Source organism: Anneissia japonica, unplaced genomic scaffold, assembly GCF_011630105.1.
Source record: "Anneissia japonica isolate Jap-2015-1 unplaced genomic scaffold, ASM1163010v1 scaffold1764_len714935_cov166, whole genome shotgun sequence".
NCBI lineage: Eukaryota > Metazoa > Echinodermata > Crinoidea > Comatulida > Comatulidae > Anneissia > Anneissia japonica.
In genome coordinates this window covers 166,683-186,895 of record NW_022757468.1, presented here as the reverse complement: position 1 = coordinate 186,895, position 20,213 = coordinate 166,683, and the positions used below count along the sequence as shown (strand labels likewise).

The 20,213-nt window shown below is 34.3% G+C and overlaps 1 protein-coding gene and 1 long non-coding RNA gene across 2 annotated transcripts; both read right to left on the bottom strand.

The window, feature by feature from the left end:
- Nucleotides 1-732: 732 nt before the first annotated feature.
- On the bottom strand, nucleotides 733-6,149 carry LOC117124748. The gene is made up of 6 exons (XR_004448013.1): nucleotides 5,966-6,149; nucleotides 4,514-4,598; nucleotides 3,978-4,081; nucleotides 3,488-3,547; nucleotides 2,475-2,602; nucleotides 733-1,764 (listed from the first exon to the last, which is right to left on the bottom strand). It is a non-coding gene; the product is annotated as an uncharacterized LOC117124748 (long non-coding RNA).
- A 3,507-nt stretch (nucleotides 6,150-9,656) lies between these two features.
- LOC117124769 (peroxisomal sarcosine oxidase-like) lies at nucleotides 9,657-19,309 on the bottom strand. The gene is made up of 8 exons (XM_033271092.1): nucleotides 19,080-19,309; nucleotides 17,538-17,686; nucleotides 15,326-15,539; nucleotides 14,441-14,623; nucleotides 13,945-14,079; nucleotides 13,214-13,372; nucleotides 12,326-12,401; nucleotides 9,657-11,489 (listed from the first exon to the last, which is right to left on the bottom strand). The coding sequence occupies exons 1-8, from the start codon at nucleotides 19,200-19,202 to the stop codon at nucleotides 11,362-11,364; spliced, it is 1,167 nt and encodes a 388-aa protein (XP_033126983.1). The 5' UTR covers nucleotides 19,203-19,309; the 3' UTR covers nucleotides 9,657-11,361.
- Between the last annotated feature and the right edge of the window lie 904 nt (nucleotides 19,310-20,213).

Sequence of the window (20,213 nt, the reverse complement as noted above, 5' to 3'; positions counted from 1 at the left end):
TTGTGGTATTGTAATTGTGTTTATTTTCAATTGATAGAAAGAACACCACTACTGTTTTCAGGAAAGAGGGGAACATATAGGAATGACTTTTCTTTACTAACTAGGCTAGGATGACCATATGGTATCTCAAGCACCAATTGAAACCCAGAACCCTATCTTTCTGATTCAAATAAGCCAAGCTTATTTTTGCCTTAGCACAATTTTTTGTCTTCAAGTTATCATTATTATCTTAAAACAGGAGTGACATGGTTGGTAACACAACATACAATGCTCTGCAATGGATGATTCGTTTGTCATTTATTCACAAAATTGCATTGCCAACTTCATTACTGTACCACCATAGTTTTCCCAATGATGGCTGCATATCTTGTTCATCCAGTTTTCAATTTTGGAAGTAAAAGTAGGCAAAAAAATATTTGTTGTATTATTCATCAGTCTTGGTGCAGAACAATTGCTTCATTTGGAAAGGCTTAACAGTATCTTTTTATCACACTGATCTAAAATGATGAACACATCAATATTAACATATTAATTGGAGGGTTCTGTTATGCCTGTTTCCATAGAATTGCTACAGTGTTTTCACTGCAATCCTTGCACTGCGTACCTTTCCCAACACAATCAGGACTGCTCCCTGATTCAACTGACCAAACGACGTTGCCAGCTTGTAGCGATTTTTATGGAAACCAGGCTTGAGTTGCACAATACAATACTAATAAGACACAGACTATAAACTTTATAAATTAACCTTTTTTTATCTTTAATAACAAGGTGAACATTAACATACATATAAGGTAGTGCTACTTAATGCATACCAAATCAACACTTGTATTTTAAAGCGTATACCTATGGAAGACATGCAATCTAATCGCTTTTCCTTTTTTTTAAAGATTTCTACCTTCAAAGAAAGAGGAACACTGATTAATTACTACATCATCTGTATGAACAGTTGTGTGTCGGACGACAGGAGGTCCAGGCCTGTCCGATTCCCCTGCTTCTGCTGGCACCACCACTGCCTAGGCCCTGCTTTAGTAAAAGATATTGTAGAGAGGATTACAAGTATATTATTAAAAATGCCAATTGTGTATTTAATTTGACCAAGGAGAATGCTACAATACATGGTTAGTTTGACCAAAATCAAAACCAATGTGAACACAGATCAAGTGATCAGAAAAAAATGCAGGGTTGTAACTTCAACAGGCAAGAATCCACATTGATCCTCCACTGTTTACTGCAACTTAGTTTAAAGCTGATAGCTAGGCACTCTGGAATATGTAAATATAAATTTATTTATTTATTTATTGAGCTAAATATTAAATAAATGTAATTAAATATTAGAATTTGTACTCGATGCTAATGGTAAAAACGCTGAACAGAATAATTAAAAGATGTACCGTCTGTCACGAGTTGAATTTTTGAGGTCAAACGTACAATCAACACTTTATTCTATTCTAAGATAATATATAAATTAATGACATCAATTCACTTGTTGAAATATTAATTTTTATTTAATTTATTATTAATCAATTATTGTTGCATCCTGAGTTACACCCAATAGTGAGAGTACAGTATTAGAAAAATCAAATCAAGGAGTTTTAATTATAACTCCATGTTAATTCTAAAAAGATACACTTAATACTGATGAGGTATTGCATTAATTTTAAATTACATAGATTGAAAAATTCTAGATTGTTCAAGCAATTGACAGCATCAGATATATTGGCCCTTTATGCTCCTGATCCTCTTGTTAAATTTTCAATTGAAGATCTGTAAGACAAAAAACCCCAGAAATTTTAAAGATATACAGTATACACATTAATATATTAAGTTTACAAAAATTGCAGAACAGCGCAACAAAAAAAACCAGAAAAACCCCAACATAAAAACACAAAATATAGAACAGAAAATATGTATTATTAATATTGAAATAATAGTATTTTTGTATATTGTACTTTCCTTTTTCTGAAGTGGATTTTTATCTAATTTTCACCAAAAAAAAGACCAGCTTATCATTCTCCTATGTACGAGTAAAGGTACATTCACACTAAATCCGGATTTTCCAGATTGGAAAACTTATTGAACCGATAAGAAAATCAAAACGGTATGTAAGAATAGGGATGATGGCATTCGGTGCATTAGAAACATGGTCCGAATTTCAGTTTGGATCCGATATATGAATGCAGCTTTAATCGTTTGATCAACGTCAATGGCCGCATAGGAAGTTCAGGATTTTTACACTATGAACAGGCACAGGATGAATGTGTTCTTACTACATTTATGATGTGAAAACTCAGGGTGCCTACTTTAATTCCTTGACAAATGTATGCCATTATTATAGTACCATGTCATTATTCAAGACTCGTGTACCAACCCTCACATCTACCTCCACCAAATCTCAAATTTGTAAGCTACACAGAGAAGGTGGTGATATTTAACACTTATTTATAATTAATGGATTGTTAAAATTAATCACTTACAGGATACCATCATAAATCACTTGTCTTTGTCTGGCTCGTAAGCAAGTAGATGCCGGTACGCAAAGTATCCAAAGGAACCGACGGCCATGCACCATTTGTAAGTGGCTGGGCTTTCAAGACCTTTATTACTAGAAGCAAAATAAAGAGATGGAATGGAAAATTAAAAATTAAAAAGGCCAATTATTGGACAACAATAGCCAAAACAGTCACTCCTTCCAAATCATGTTTCGGAGATAATGGCTAAAATATGTTGAAATGTCAACATTTGTTGAAACCTACTTTATTGCACTAAACTACTGTAAACTATATAGCTATACACCATGCTTGTTATTTTCAACATTAATACAACATTTTTTAACACTAGGCTATTTGAATCACCTAGTGATTCAAATATCTGTAGTATGAATCATACTCTCAGACTCGAGAAAATTTAATAATCAAATACTGTACAACTCATGTACAGTAGTTACCAATTTAAGCCGATAAAAGTTAACAGACACATTTTTAAAGAATTTGTCTATTACACCTTGTTTATCGTGTCTCATTAAATTGCAACATAACCTAAAGCCTTATAAAGTATGCATAGAATACCACAAAATAGACATAGGTTTATATTGGTTGAATATAATTCAAGACACAACACAACTTGGATGTACTTTTGAGAGAACAGCTTAGCTCAGTTGGCTAACCTGGTGATAGCCACCGTATGTGCGCTGAACCGAGGAGATGTCTAGGTTCCATCACTGCCTATCCTTGTATTTCAACTGGAGGGCTTAAATAAAAGTTATACTGTAATAGCGCACCATCTTTCGGATGAGACGTTTAAGCCATTGGTCCCGTGTGCATTTATGGCCCATGTGCACGTTAAAGAATGCAGTACACTCTTCGGAAAAGAGTAGGGCATTGTCTCCCAGTGTACTGCCCAATCACCACCAGAAGGACACCACTGGAAGTAAGTCTTCTTCTAGACTATCCTTGGTGTTTACACCGAATAAATCCAATCCAATACTTACACTGCAATATAATACGAAAAATAAGCCTCCACTGCATGGCTTAATATTGTAAAAATCACCCTGAAAAAAAAAAAAAAAACCAAGATAATACAATAATTATCAAATATATATATATGACCTTGCCAATCAATATTCTGGTTTAATTGTATTCTGGTTTATTGTTCATATCAAAACATTTATACCGTATAATCATGTATAAGACGAGGCTTAATAAATTTGCAAATTACAATCGAAAAACAAGGTCGTCTTATAGGCGCAACATACAAATTTTAGGTCGCCATATACGCGAATACTGTATATATGGTATTGCACCATCAGCCTTGTAATGTCACTGAAATATCGAGACCAACGGTAGCACCAGATTTTTGAAGAATCAAACAGCTCATAATACAAAATTCTTCTGTTGACTACATAAAACAAATAAAATCAATGAATTAGTAAAATGTTAGTTATAAATAAATGTTTATTAGTAAATAATAGTAGAACTCACAAAATATTAATTACGATTGGCCAATCAGTAACAAGGTACTTGACAAACACTCCGAGGGGTCCAAGATAACTGTACGGAATTACATTCGGATCAAAGAAGGCACACTTGAAGAAAACATATGGAATTTTTATTACAGTAATATAATTTTTTTAAATTGTGTTACAATTTTACTTTGTTTTCTAGTAAAATGACGAAGTATCACCCTCCATAAATAGGCCTAGGCCAAGATTTTTTTTTTTATTCTGGTAGTTAATTGTTTATTTTTCCAATTTATTAACTCCCCTACTAGATTAAATCACATAATTGTGCAATCCATAATTAATTTAATGTCACTTGTGATGACAAATTTTTAACCAGATCACTTTACTTTACTACAGTAATAACAACAACAAAAAAATACAGAATCAACATTAATTTAGTATCAATAATAATATTAAAAACAATAATTATTGTAATTATTGTTATTGTTTTTAATATTAAATTAAAACAATTAACAATAATTTCAATAATATTATTATGCTGATATTGCAACTTACAAATAGTAGTATTAGACCAGCTATTATAAAAGCCATCAGGGGGAAACTTGGCAATTTGAAGTATTGTTTATCGATAGCCATATTTCTGAAAATAATAATAATATTAATAATAATAACATTTATTTGGCAAAAAATATACAGAATTAAAATAACATAAATTGCCCAGATAGGGAATAGCCGAAAGCCCGAACAAGATTTGCTCCCTATCCTTTATATTATAAAATACACAAATTAAAACAAAAAACAATCAGAATTATTCACAAACATAAAAAGATATAAAATGCTTAATTAAATTATTCTTAAAAGAGAAAACATTTTTGAAGTACAGGATGTAGTTCTTCCAGAGTCTTGGAAAGGACACAAAAGCAGAGTTAAGAAATAATAAGCCTGCCCTCACAACGCTCACTCCTCTGAACAAACTCTGTTAATGTACGACACAAATTTATGAAGAACTTTGAAACCAAGAACAAGCCGGTGATATTTTAAAATATCTTCTAATTAAAGATGTCAAGCGTTTCCAGCCTATCTTGATAATGTGTGTCCCAATCACCATATATTTTAAACATAATTATTCTGGTGGATGCTTTCAATTATATTAATATTAGTTTTGTCCACATTGCACAACAATAAGTAATAATCGGAAGAATCAATGCTTTATATAGATTTAACATTACAGCCCATGACATATTTTTTTACTACACTTATTAATAAATCCTAGTAATTGTGATGATTTAGAGAGCAAATATAACTTACTTGTGTATGGCATGAAAGTTTTTTATTTATAAAAACACCAAGAAATTTAAATTCATTTACTTTTTCTAAGTAAAAATTAAATCAAGACAATTTTTGAATACCATTCCGAGGCAAAACAACTTATCTTCATTGTTGTAGATACGTTGTTTTGACCCGTAATTTTATAGTTACGTTGTTTTGCAACGGAAAACCATTGGATTTTAAGTTTTGTGCTTAAAGATAGGTGGTGCTATCTCTGAAACGACACATTATTGAGACCTGAAATTTTCACAGGTAATTCAGACATGTTTGATATACTATGATATTATCTCAAAATCGAAAAAAAATGTCAGTTACGTTGTTTTGCCGTGAGGACAAAATAGCAATAGAGGCCGAATCGACTACACTACAGTACTATCTAGGCCCCACCCAGCTAGGCCTACTACTACTGACTGACTGACTGACTAACAATAAAATTTGCCCTTCCACGACGCAAATAAATTAGGCTATTTAGTGTTACCGGCCGGTGGTACAGAAACCCAATCCACGTCAACAACTCAATCCTGCGACGCTCAGCTGAGCATGAGAAAGGCTAGGCTAGCTAGCTAGGTCATCAACAATCAACTCGCCAACGGAACCCAAAAGCTTCCCCTGATTTGAGCAACACAGTAGTCATCGGCTAGGGCCTAAGCTATAAAAAGGTTAAAAACAAAAAAATACCTGAATTATATAAGAGATAACCACAGAATATTTCTGGAGCTGTAAAACTTACGAAGTTTCTCAAATGATACGCACCCGCCACACCACGGTAAAACAAAAGTTTACTGTTCAGTTTTTTTTTGGTTTATCATGCTTTATCCATTTATCCAAGAACACTGTTTTGGCCAGCGGTAATGTGCATAGCTGTGATTGGCTCTCAGTATTGATGGACAGAAGGTCAGCCTGCATATTATTACCGTACATAATCGTACCAGCAGGAGGAGCAGTCATTATTAAATACTGTAATGTAATATGATTGCTCCCTGGTTTATGTCAAGGTTTAAATAATTTCTTTCTTTCTTTTTTTTTTTTTTGGTTATATTTTGTAAAAGATATAACCTAATACTGTACTACATAGGCTATAGGCCAAAATTAGAAGCAGGCAGCAGCAAAGGACTCGAGATACTGTCTGCCAAAAAAAAAAAAAAAAAATAGATATAAAAAAAAAAAAAAATAATAATAATAATAATGTTAAATCAATCAATTTAAAATGATCTAATGATACTGTAATGAATTTTAACCAATTTCAATCAATAACAAAAATAATTAAAGGTAAATAATAGGATTAAAAATTGTTTTGCTGAGGTGTGTAACATGTGAAACTCAGGTGCTTTCAGACTTTCAACGGGCTGTTTTTCCTTTTTCTTTTTCAATTTGAGGATGGTGTAGTGTAGTCTTGCTGGTTTAAAAAAAATTGTTTAGTCATATAGTTTATTGGGATTTTTTCCCTATATTTTAATTATTTGAAGTATTTATAAAATTAAATTCACAGTATTTTAAATTTAATAATAATGGTGATGACGTTTAGGTCTAATTGATTTTTTTTCATTCAGGGCGTCATATTCCTAATTTGGAAATTGAGTCTGTGGATTTCGTTCTTTTGCATTTTTCTTGTGTTGTTCTTGATGAGATGTAAATTGAATAAAGAAACCAGAAACAGATGGAAAAAATAGTTTCCGTTGAGTAGGCCTACTTTTTAGCGTACGTGACAAATTGTGACGGGGGCTTAAGTCTTGAAATGGGGTCGTGCTTATGGGAGGGGGAGAAGGTGAAGGGCTCGATGATCGGTAAAACGCTAATTCACAAAATAAGGCGATTTTAGGTGATTTTTAACTAATTGGCCGTGATTTTTGGGGGAGTAATTTTTGGAGCGTGCGCCCCCACCCCAGATACGCCACTGTGACATCCTTCATACAGTCAATAATAAAACACAGAGTGATTGGCATAATATATTTAGGTTTCCTTAATAATTAATAATAACGGCAGAATTTGATTAATCGTTAAAATATTTTAAATTACTTACCTGAAATATCGGCACCTGAATGATTAAAACAAAAACAAAACAAAAAAACTGTCTGCCGTGAATTTTTTAATTCATGGCAGTAACGTATACTTTTAAGAGTAGTAAGAGCATGGCGGTATAACCTCCATGATAAGAGACACTAGACCTTTTATAAAGGTTATGACGTTATTGACATTGAAAATAACGGTGTACATGTTCTAACTTTAAATCTTGCCGAGTAATTAAATGTTAATTTTTTTTCTATTTTCTTGAACCTTCAATAGGCTGAATAAAGAAATTTAGTAAAAAATGGTACAAATGTATTATGATATAAGATCAATGCAGACAAAAAGACTAGGCCTAAGGGAAGCCATAGTGATTCGATATTTATTCGAATAGGGCCTATCATGAATTAAAGATAATTTTGTCCAAGGGACCATATACCAGAAATGAGATAACTTAAATGACCAATCAAATAACTTAACTAAATTAAAAGAGAAACTCTGACTATTTGTGGATATTACAGAATAAAAGACAACAGAAAGAGCTTGTATGATGTGGAAATGAAAATAAGAGAATCAAATCTACAAAAATGTTTACTATTATCGGGTAGCCTATACGGTAGGTAAGACTGCAGCGGAAGATTTGACGAAGATTGTACGCTGAGACCGCCTAAAGTCTTAGGCCTAGAAAATATCAATCTGTGGAAAATCTTTCCCCACATGCCCTTTTCACCCCATGAAAGTGCCTTAAAATCTCAAATTTCACACGCTTCGCGCACATGTCTTGTTAGGATAGGCCAATTTCCTAAAAAAAATTGCACTAAATTTTAGGGAGTTTTGATTAAATGTCGACGAAATTAGAATATAAAAACACAACATTTTTTTGGCGCGCTTCGCGCGCGTTTTTCAGGTTTTTTTTTTTGGCGTAGCCTTCTAGGTTAATTAAACACATAATAAATAGTTCCAAACTGAAGAAAAAAAAATTAAGATAGATCGTTTTTAAAAGAAGGGCCTCAATGTGTAATGATGGTGAAAGAATATGTTTGTAATAAATAAAGCCTTAATGAAAATGCTTATATTCAGTTTAAAAAAAAATGTGTGTGGCCATATATAACATTAAGCCCTAAACTAAAAAAAAAAAAAACATTTTTGAGGGTGAGAACTGATGCTTGTCCTCCTTTGCCATCTAGGTTAATTGAACACATAGTCCCAACTCAAATAGAAAGAACATTTAAGATAGATCGTTTTACCTAAAAGAAGGGCTTCGATGTGTATTGATGGTGAAAGAATATGTTTATAATACATAAAACCATGATGAAAATGCTCATATTTAGTTTGAAACACACGTGTGTGGCCTATATTATACATAAGATAAGCCCTATGTCGTATTGTTTTCTATATGGGGGGGGGGGTGGCCCATGATAAATTACTAACCGGGAAATGTATTATTACCTTTGCCCCCTGACCCAAGACCCAGTGTTACGCGCCTGTTAATAGCTTCTCCTACTCTCCATATATGCTACATATATATTGTAGATTATGCCACATGTGGTGGTGGAAGAAAATGTTCGGAATGTCTGACGGAGGGGTCTGAACCAAGGGGCCGACTAGAGCCTCGGTCGTTAAAGTCTAGGACATGGTCCAAATTGTGCTTTTAGACCATAATGGGATTGGCATTCAAAAAATAACGTTATTTCAATAGGCAAGTTTTAGATCCGACGACCTCGGCGTGGCGTCGGACGACCACCACTGAGTGCAACCTCAGCCTTAACATCAGGGAGGCTTTTGGCCACACCCACTTACCCTACGATCAGGAACATATACCCCCTGCTCGTCGAGCAAATCAGAGCGCCATCGGGCTAAATTTTAAAGTATAAAAAGTGCTGAAAGTTGATGGTATCCTTTTTCCTACGGTTTTGCATTTGTTGCTACTTTAGTTTGTTGGTAACAGTAATGTCAGTTAACTGAGTATAATAATACTGTGTACGACATTTTATAAAAGTTGATTGTTCCAGCTCTCAAACTGGTCACAATATAATTACATACTTTAATAAGATCCTCCTTCTTTGTCTGATGATAGTGACTGACCAAATCATTTAGGCATTTTTAATCGAAATACATACATTTTCCATAGGGAAAATTTTCATGAAAAAATTAGTTGAACGAATGGTGGGTCAAGTTAGCTATGCGGAAGTAGGGTCACCATATCAAAAAGTTTGAATACCTAGGGTCTACACCCTCCATTTCAGCAAAATACTCTCCCTGGTCCCGTCTATTTCTAAACTCCTGGATCCGCCACTGAGCGAAGTTGGGGAATCGGTGCTGTTCTCAAATTTGAGTTTCGTTGCTATAATGTTATTCTTGGTAATTCATTCATATACTCATTCGCTTTATTTCGAAAACAAGTTCATAAATATACATCAATGTTAAAATTATAAAGTAAATATATAGATTATGCTGTATATATAAGTGACATAATACAGCACTACCATAATATATCATATATGCTCTCAAATATTATTCTCAGAAGTTCATAACAAAGCTATGTATGCAGTAAGAGACATCCATTTTACATATAAGATGCTATCTTTGACAACAAAAATATGTCCGTTAGGGTCCAAAGACTAGAATATTAGGGATTGGCAATCAAAATTATGTTATTTGGATAGGCAAGTTATTATCTCATTGTGGAGTCAGAGAGTGAAGGCTTGTCCGACAGGGAAGGGGAAATATTTTTCAATTTCAATTTTATTATTATAATCAAATGGCAGCATCAGCTGAATTGCATGATATTTACATAATACATTAATTAAATCGCAGTACAGAAAGTAAAAAATAATACAAAAATATTATTTAACTACAGTAAAATGAAAATAGATTATATACAATTGTAACATTAACTAATAATGCCTCACCCCCTCCCCCCTTGGCACCACCACTGAGTTCAACCTCAACATCACCGGGCATACAGTGAATCTTGTTTATCAATTGTTTTTGCTATCATGTAATGGTATTTTTATTCACTTAAAACGAATATAAACCTTGACAAACATATACATAAAATATATTTAAAAAATATTTATGGATATTGTAGTAAAACCTACATAGTCTATCAGTTTATTTAAGTTGTATCAATACATTATCATGTATAGTAAAACCTGCAATCATAGTAAATCAGTTGATTAAATTTGCATCAATACATTATCATGTAAAATTTCTAAATATTGAGTACTGTGCTAGCTTACATACAGCACTACTTAATTCTTCATTCATCTAAGCAGCGTTTCAACGAACATTCAGGATGAAAGGCGATAATAACAGTGATGTATCCAAGGAGTTCTCAGAGTGCCTGAGCACTACCACCCACCCCCCACCTCCATTCAAATGTTGAACAAAAATAAAAGGTGGTCGATTAGCAAGAATGCTATAGTTTCGCTGTCCAGTCAACACACTCTTGATGTCTTATTTAAACACTGCTGTATGCTATACCTTCATACCTATGTACTAATACTAACTCACTGAGTGACGTCCCGAAATTACTTTGTTTATTCATAGTTTAAATGGGTTATTAAGGAGGTCTTGTATAAGGCATTCAAAGCTTTGAAGTTTATTGTATAGCATGTTTGAAGTTTCATGCTTCTATTTTATATGACATATGGAAAGCACACTCAGTGTATGACCTTCATCAAGACTCGGGAGCCTCACGGAAATTGGGACAGCCTCCAGCACTCCCACAAGCACCAACGAACCTCTCAGAAAATGAAGCATCTTCCGCAAATCCATATAATATTTGCATGTTTTTACTACTTTATTTATCAACTGTTTCACAGAAATCGGTGACGATGGGTATCACCATGAGCAGAATAATAAAATTGGATGTGTTATTGAGAGAAAGCTCATTTAACCAGATCTTCCCACATGGAATGACTTCATCCGACTTGGGAGCCCTGTCTTATCAACAGCATTTCCAACAGCATCTAAACCCCTTTCCCTCTCCATTTCACCATTTGAATCCACCATTAAAATTCACCATTAATGTCCACCATTATAAAACTAATGCAAGATCTCATTAGTTATAGGCGCGAAGTCTGAAGGTTAAATCGTGATATTTTGTTGTGAGAAATGTCAAACGACGGTTTTCTTCCTGTTGCGAGATCTGACAGAATCTGTCCAACCACTGGCGCTAACTTAAACCCATGACCTGCAAAAATAGTTTTAAAAAAAACCTTGATGTACCTTAGCAATTCATGGTCAAAAAATAATGATCAATCAAATTCTACATTGTGTCAAGAAATATTATGGTAGAGTTACAACATTATCAAGGTTTGTCCCAGCTGACAGAGAAATGCCAAGATTTTATTCTATTTATTCAGATATAAGTTTATATAACACCTTTCTTTGAAAACAAAGATACAAAGTGCTTCTTTCTCTGGTCCTGGGTCCACATGTTTAAGTGTTGCTGCTGTAAAAAGCGCAGGAGCAGGTAATCCAACCAGATACCAATTTATACAGATAAAGTGTCTTGCTTAAGGATTCAAGCGCAAAGCACAGCGAGGGATTGAAACCGTTCCCACTACACCAAATTATTTCTAAGATTGTGCAATGACATGACTACAGCATCACTGTAAGATGTCAGTAAAATGTCAATATGACTTAACAAGATGCCTGTACAATTTAATTAATCATATAATTGAAAAAGGAGCAATGGGTGAAAATGTTGATGTTATCACAGAATAACAAGATTGCACTAAATTTCTAGGCCGTCAGTAATCGAAATTCAACACACAATACAAAGACACAAAACAAGCATCACTACAAACAATGACTAGCGAGTATAATGCCCTGCAAAGACAAATTCTATTTGCAAAAAAACATGTGACATGCCTAAATATGGTCATGATTACATCACATCATGACCATATATAAGCACATTATGACTATATATAGGCATACACCAGTTTTTTTTCGGTCAAATTTGATAATCTGTGCAGGGCTTAATAGAGAAAATTAAGTGCATGTCTGACTTAATAAACAAACCTGAGAATCCACAGCCAATGACAATATTAGGGTAGACTGGATGTACATCCAAAACAGGCCCATCATCAGGAGTAACCTAAACAAAGCATGATGAAAAAATGAATACTATTATTGATCAATCAAGTTATATCACTTACTTCCATCATCATTATTATCAACAAAATCATAAATCATATATATCACATATATATCCTGACAAATATCACCACTATCGCAAAAAAAGTCATCAACTTTGCTATCAAAAAAACAAAACATCCTTATCAACATAATCTTTCAATCAATCAATAAATTTATTACATAAGTTGTCGTCATCACCACCGCTACCACTATCAATGTAATTGTCGGATGGATGGATGGATTTATTCTGGTGAACACCAAGGATAAACCACGAAAGTCTGAAGAAGACTTATTGCCAGTAGGGTCCTTCTGGTGGTGATTTGGCAGTACACCGAGAGACAATCCCCTACTCTTTTCCAAAGAGTGTACTGCGTTCTTTAACGTGCACATGGGCATCTTGCACACAGGACGACGTCTCACCGAAAGATGGTCCGCTTTTTATTTCAGCCCTCCAGCTGAAAGACAAGGAGACCACTGATGGGAATTGAACCGGGGACCAAGAGATCCGTACGGTTCAGTGCACACACAGTAGTTGCCACCAGTTTAGCTGTTCTCTCTGTCATCATCATCATCATTATAAAGTGACTTTCTTGACTCCACACCACCACAAACCATCTTCAAATATCTCATTCAATCACAATCATTCCTACAACTTATTTACCTGCAGCAATAAATTGTATTATATTATAATAATAGGAAAAAAAACACATTCCATCAAATATATATTATTTTATTATGCTTTATAATTTTCTTTTATCAACACAAACTTACAGTATAAATGCACGTCTCAATGATACTTGGCTGTGGCTCTAAGCTTGGAAAGTGCGCCCTCACATATTCTTTCAAGGTTTCAATATCATTTTGTCTACCACCTGCTTTTAAGTCCCTCAGTTCAGGATCGTTAATTTCGTTACCAACATGATAGCAAATCTGTTATAAAATACCAACTGAACCATAATAACGAAACACAATGGATATTAGATTCATGTCACAGTGCCACATATAAAGGTAGGAAAAGTAAAGGTAGCATCATTGTTCTGAATTGCATATGGGCGTGGTCTGTGACTACTGTAGCAGCTGTAGCTAGGCAATCTCCCGAAAGATGCAATGGGTTCTTTTATGTGCACACGAGTCAGATGTGTACATTAGACCTACATTTTAAGTCCTTATCCGATAAAACTTGGTTCTACCCACCAAATCCTGGGCGAGGATGCAGCTCGAACCAGTGCCAATGTTAAGGCTCTATTTAGCGGCACACCTGCCTTACCGCTTGACCACTCGACTCGCCCAAACAAAAATTAATCATAATTCATGCACACAAGAGCTGTGTGTACCAATTGTCACAAATGCACATCATAAATTGCCAGGTTATATAGAAAATCATATGACTAAGCACAATCGTCATTACCCCTCAGAATAGGCCAATAATACTCATCTTCCTGAGCAGTATTCCAGAATTCCTATTCTATAGAATTCATAAGAAATGACCATACTGCACCTACCTTAACATGACCAGGATATTCCAAGCAAGGCAATCCATAGACATGATGACTACCGGAATAGTCAATGAACACTGGCATATTCCTAAGTTCTTCCGGACACTTCATTTTCCAGTAGCACACATTTATACGCCAAACCTGTGTGAAAAAAAAAATATTTAAAAAAAAACAGTATTAGTGTCTGCACTTCCACCCACAAATGTAGTATTGAGTAGGTGCTAATGTTTCACTTGTTCGCAAGCCTGCTGAGAGAGCAGACCTGGGATCCAGGACAGTCGGGATCCCAATGTTTTGAGCCGGCAAAAGCCCCCAGCTAGTGCCAATATATTATTTTTTGTGTGTGTTTTTAATTTTTGAATAAATATACCTTGAGCACCATGAGTAATTGGCAAAGATATTAGGAGCTTTGAATGAAAATTACACTTAACTGAAAATCTAATTTAAACCTGTTTTTTATGATGCAAATTCTTAACAAATTCCACTTAAAAATAACACATACCTTTAGAGGTAGATGCAAGCCCAGTGGACGAAGAAGCTTAGAGGCCCATGCTCCTGGGGTAACCACAATATTCTTGGCTTTGTAGGTTGCCTCGTTTGTTTCCACTGTTACCATGGTCCCTGGTGTTATTCTTTGTACCGGCTCGCTGTCTTGCAGTACTCCTCCATATTTTAAAAACATTTCCTGGAAAAAAGCAGATGCAAGGATTAATGACCTCATCTCTGGGGAAAACACAAGAAAATGTTTTCTTCCTTGCATGGTTCATTAGAACTGTTTATTTCTTGGTTGATTTTGCTTATTTTAGGTACAAAACTTGAGGCCTGGAAAAACCGTTATGATTAATGCTTGATCACACTTAATGAGTCATGTCAAAGTGTCTTTTTAAACATCCTTGGATCCTAAGTCTCCCAGAAATCGGGACGGCCTCTCGCACACTCCCACGAGTAAGCACAAATCTCCCTAGAAAATGCCCAAATTCATGATTTCTGTGTGAGAACGCCTGATCGGTTAGCACTAACCGTTACCAGGATCCGGATACGCTAAGGTTAGCGAGTGCTATCAGTTAGCAAGTTCAGCGCATTTCTATCATCAACCAATCACACGTACGCGTTTCCAATTTCCTATTGGCCAGTGATTCGATCATCATCTTCTTTGGATCAGGATTTGCCCGTATGAATGCATGGCAGCTAGCGGTTGCAAGCTAGTGTCTCCCCCCCCCCCACTTCAAGACTCCTAGATACGCCACTACTTTCATGACACAACCTAACGCAGCAGGTACACTTTATGACGATGATGGTGCCTTCCATCATTACTAGGGGAGTTATGTTTACAAACAGGACTGTTCTCTTTCTTTTCTATACTCTTGATAGAATTTTGTATACATACACGGAAAGCTTCTAGGCAACGGTCTGCTTTTAGAATGCCAGCATTTTGATCCAGAAACATTCCGTGGCTAGGGCTGTATCGCAGACCTGGCCATCTCCTGCATGCATCAGTTGCAGTAATATCAGAGAATTTCAAGTTATTCCTCTTTAACAGCTCACGGGATGCCTTGTATTCATCTCCAAAACCATCTTGTATGCCTAACAGTCCAGTTTTTCTTCAAGATAATAGAGATTTTACAGTAAATTTGTTATACCATCAGACCAGATGATACTACGATATAGTTAAACTGTCACAAATGCAATGTAAGGAAAAACAACATTAATCGTTAGTTTCACTTTCAGGATTTGAAATTCTTTTTTGGTGAGGGTACTTACTACAGTATTTGCTATTTACTACCGTACTAGTGGTAAACAGGCTGGTAAATAATAAAAATTAGGTTTATTCCACCTATTTTTAGGCTTTGCCAACAATCTTTCATTTTATCATTATGTTTTTATTCTCCATGGAAAAACTATTGGTTTTTTTTTTTTTAATGACAAACAGTACATTTTTTCATGAGGCTCCAAAACTTGATGAGACCAGGGACTACAACTAGCTATTTTTTATTTAGCCTACAATAATCAATAATGATAGGTGTACTACTCTGTGAGTAGCCCATGAACATGAAACTATATAGGGGGTTAACAAAATGGAAATTGATATTGCTCCAGCATGCTGCTAGTGCATTATGTGCGACACTGAAGTTTAGTTAGGGACACACAGCTCCACCAATCAACACGGAACTATTATATTCACGATGTTAAAAGATACCCTGTTAGGGTAAAAAATGCTTTGACTGTGCCAAAGTTTTATTAGTATTGAAAATCCCAGTGGCGTATCTACAGGGATGTGCACGCCCCTCCAAAAATTACTCGTACCCTCCAGTTGCGCCCTCACCCCCCCCCCCCCCCCGCCTAAAATCCAAAATAATTTGCAAGTTTTTAAAAATCACCTTATTTTGCGAGTTAGCTCAACCTTCACGCCCCCATCAGCACCCCAATTTCAAGACTTTTAGATACCCACAAGAAATTCCCACAAATGAAGTCTACCTTTTTGTGGTGCAAATTTAAGCCCTGTCTAGACTATAAAAGTTTACACAACAGAAACATGTGACTTGACTATATTTGGTCTTGACAACATCACATCATCACCATATATACTGCAGGCACATCATCACTACGGGCATACAACAGTTACTGCTTAGTGTTGCAGGTCATTAACGTATCTCATTAGGGAACTTGATAATTTACAAGCTTTGTTTTACCAAAACCTTATGATGCCAAAAAAAAAAAAAAAGCACTGTAGCTACATAAAACTGCAGAAGTGCTGGTAAATCGCTGTTGTATAATGTGTGAAAAACACTCTTGCTGTCAGTCAGGCCTGTTTTTAGTCCGGTCTTAATTCAGGATACCTCCTTGAATATTTATACAAACCTGCTCAAGAAGTAGTACGACTTTATTGTTTTTTGCAAGTTGGTAGGCTGTCGAACAAATTCAGCTATTTTAGTCTAAGCCTAGCCTAGGCCTATCTATACAATTGATAAAAATGTCTACAGTCTAGGATCGTGGAAGTACACAAAGACCCAGAATTATTGACATGTGCATAGAGTCCACTAGAGCGCGACTAGTTTACTATCCAAAACAAGGTAGTGGCTATCAACTGCAGAAGTACTGGTAAATCTCTTTCCAAGTCATTAACCAATTATATGGCGAATCCACCCTAAATTTTTCAAAATTATTTTTAAAAAATGGAGAAAAAAAAAAATTAAGTTCTCTATAGGGATGAAGCAAAATGTTGTGTGTTTTATATTAGGACTTTTAACTGCACAGTTAAATTTCCTTGATATGACATTTTTAGCAGTAAAATGTTTGGTAATTACAGTCACCCAAAAATTTAGAAAAAAACATTGAAGTAGAATTAAAATGTGCAATTGCTCTTTTGAACAGTATGTGTTAATAAATTTTGATTTGAAACAAAAAACAAAATTTTATGATTGTGCATTTTAGAATTATATGTACAGTATCTGTCCTAGACAACAAATTCCTTATTCAATCTTTCGACAAGAGCAATTCAAGATAACTTCAGTTTATATACAATTATTTATAATTTTGAGGATTTTTTACCCCAGATTTTACAAGAACAATGATTCTCTATGTAGATATGTTTTACTTACTTATAAAGCTCTTTTCCAACTTCATCTTCCAAAACTTTCCAGCATCTGAAGTTCTCGGGCATCATGGCCATATAATGCTCTTCCGCATAAGTATACCGGGTGATCCGTGACTTGCCATGGGAGCTTCCCCGTGAGTGGGGCAATGGAAACTACACAATATTGAAGAATATATCAACTATGTTTTAGTAAAGATTTGTTATTAAAGTATACTGGTAAAATAATTATAATAAGGATGGGGGGGGGGAGTGGTTACTGTAATGTTGTACTAACTGTAGATTCTAACATTATCGTTCAGAATGTTCGCAAACTTAAGTTTAATAATAATAATATATTTTGTGTTTGCTGGGGATATTTTATTACCGCTTCCAATAATCTTCTCCATTTTCCCAGGGGTGGTGCCAGGATTTGCCTGATGGGGAACCGGATGTATTTGATGAGAAAAAGTGGGCGGAGATGGGCAACACTCAAAATGTCTCGAAAGTGTTCCAGGGGCTTCAAAAAAATATGACAATTTTGGGGTTTCAAAGGCTTATTTAATAAATTTTAGACCCTACTAATAATGTAGAAATATATATACACCATTTTCGCCAAATTCCATCTATGCATTTCGGAAAATAAGGGGCGAATTTCTGCACAATTTTTCAGAGTTTAGGTTTTGACATACCCTCTGCCCAAACAAAATACATTAGTGTAGCTCATTTCCACATTGGGAGAGTATATCACACATATTTTGACATCATTAACAAAAATTACCTTGAACAGAGATATCCTAGACCTAGGGCACATAGAAAAAATTGTGAGATTATCACTCCCGCTCACGCCAAAAAATTGGGAAATATTGATGCAGGAATATTAGAAAAATATTTTTTTGCCGCATCATTTATTTTAACAGCTTATATTCTTTAAAAAACAATAAAATTAAACCAGTTTTTATACAATATTAACAATACTATTGCCAAATAAAAACAGTCCCTCCCTCATCAATAAAAAAAAAGAGCAATATTCTATTGTTTCACTTAAAAAAAAAAAAAAATGCCTGCCCTCATCACTTTTTTTTTAAAGAGTTATAACCTGATCATTTTTTCTATGTGCCCTTAATGTCAATTTTCAAAATTCAGATCAGATAAATAAAAAAAAGTGGTGGCAAAAAGTTAAAAACCTGAAAAAGCCTAAAAATAACTACAGTAGTTCGCCCAGATTTATTAAAAGCTATATAAATAGGTTCAGCAGCTGTTACCTACTACAGGAGTGCAGTAGTAGTAGTAGTATTTACTGTATTTTGTAAAATTTAAGCCTACTTTAGCCACGTCAGTCTGCAGCTGTGTAAGCCTAGGTACAGGCTCACCAACACTACATTTTTAGCTCATTTTATCATTCATTCATTCATTGTTTATTCACATAAACAAGTGAATACAAAACAAATATGAAATTTAGCAAAAACTTAAGACAATAAATAACTGGCTCGGATCTAGACCTGCTGTATAATGTGTGAAAAACAAGTGACTCTTGCTGTCAGTCAGGCCTGTTTTTAGTCATACAAACCTGCTCAAGAAGTAGTACGACTTTATTGTTTTTTGCAAGTTGGTAGGCTGTCGATGAGCCTTCTATTCCAGCACCTATTACGATATGATCAAAAATACGTTGGCTTCCAACAAATTCAGCCATTTTAGCCTAGCCTAGGACTATCGATACAATTGACAAATGTCTACAGTCTAGGATCGTGGGATCGAGATGAAGTACACAATGACCCAGAATTATTGATGTGTATTGAGTCCACTAGAGCGTGACTAGTTTACTATTCAAACAAGGTAGTTGCTATCAACACTGCCGCAGTGCCGATTTGGCACTGCGAAAAAAACATAAAAGCTTCTGTTTTCTATCGGCACTGCCGCGTTGCTAAAAAGCTGATGTTTTCTATCGGCACTGCCACAGTGCGAAAAGCTGCTGTTAATTAATCGAATCGATGTTTTTATCGATAGATGACATTATGGTATCAATAATTGATTAGGTCTAGCCTATATTATTGTTAACATTATATTATATATGTTTTACAATTAATAATTATAATTATTTCTAATTAAATTATTAAATAAATAAATTATATATTAGGCCTAGGCATATATTCATGTATACATATAACAATAATAATAATAATAATAATAATAATAATAATAATAATAATAATAATAATAATAATAATAATAACAATAATAACAATAACAATAACAATATAATAATAATAATAATAATGTTACGATAGTTTGGTTAATGAGATAATAATAATCAGCATATTAAATAAAATTACGTCCATGCAAACCTGCTTTTAACTTAAAAAGTGTATATTTGATTCTGTTTTAAAAAATAATCTTATAAATTATAAGTTTATTTTCTGGGATATTTTTATCCACATTGGCGCAGCTAATTCATGTTTTCAATGTTACTATGGTTGATAAATAATATATATATATATATATATATATATATATATAATATTATTATTATTATTATTATTAATGAAGGTGCTATAAAGAATTATTAATACTTCATACTTCAATGAAGTATGCCTATTTACGATAGTGTGATTAATGAGACATTTGTTGATTAATTTATAGATTATATAGGCCTATATTCCATTAATAATGATTCAGCATATTAAATCAATTAAAAAATTAGTGA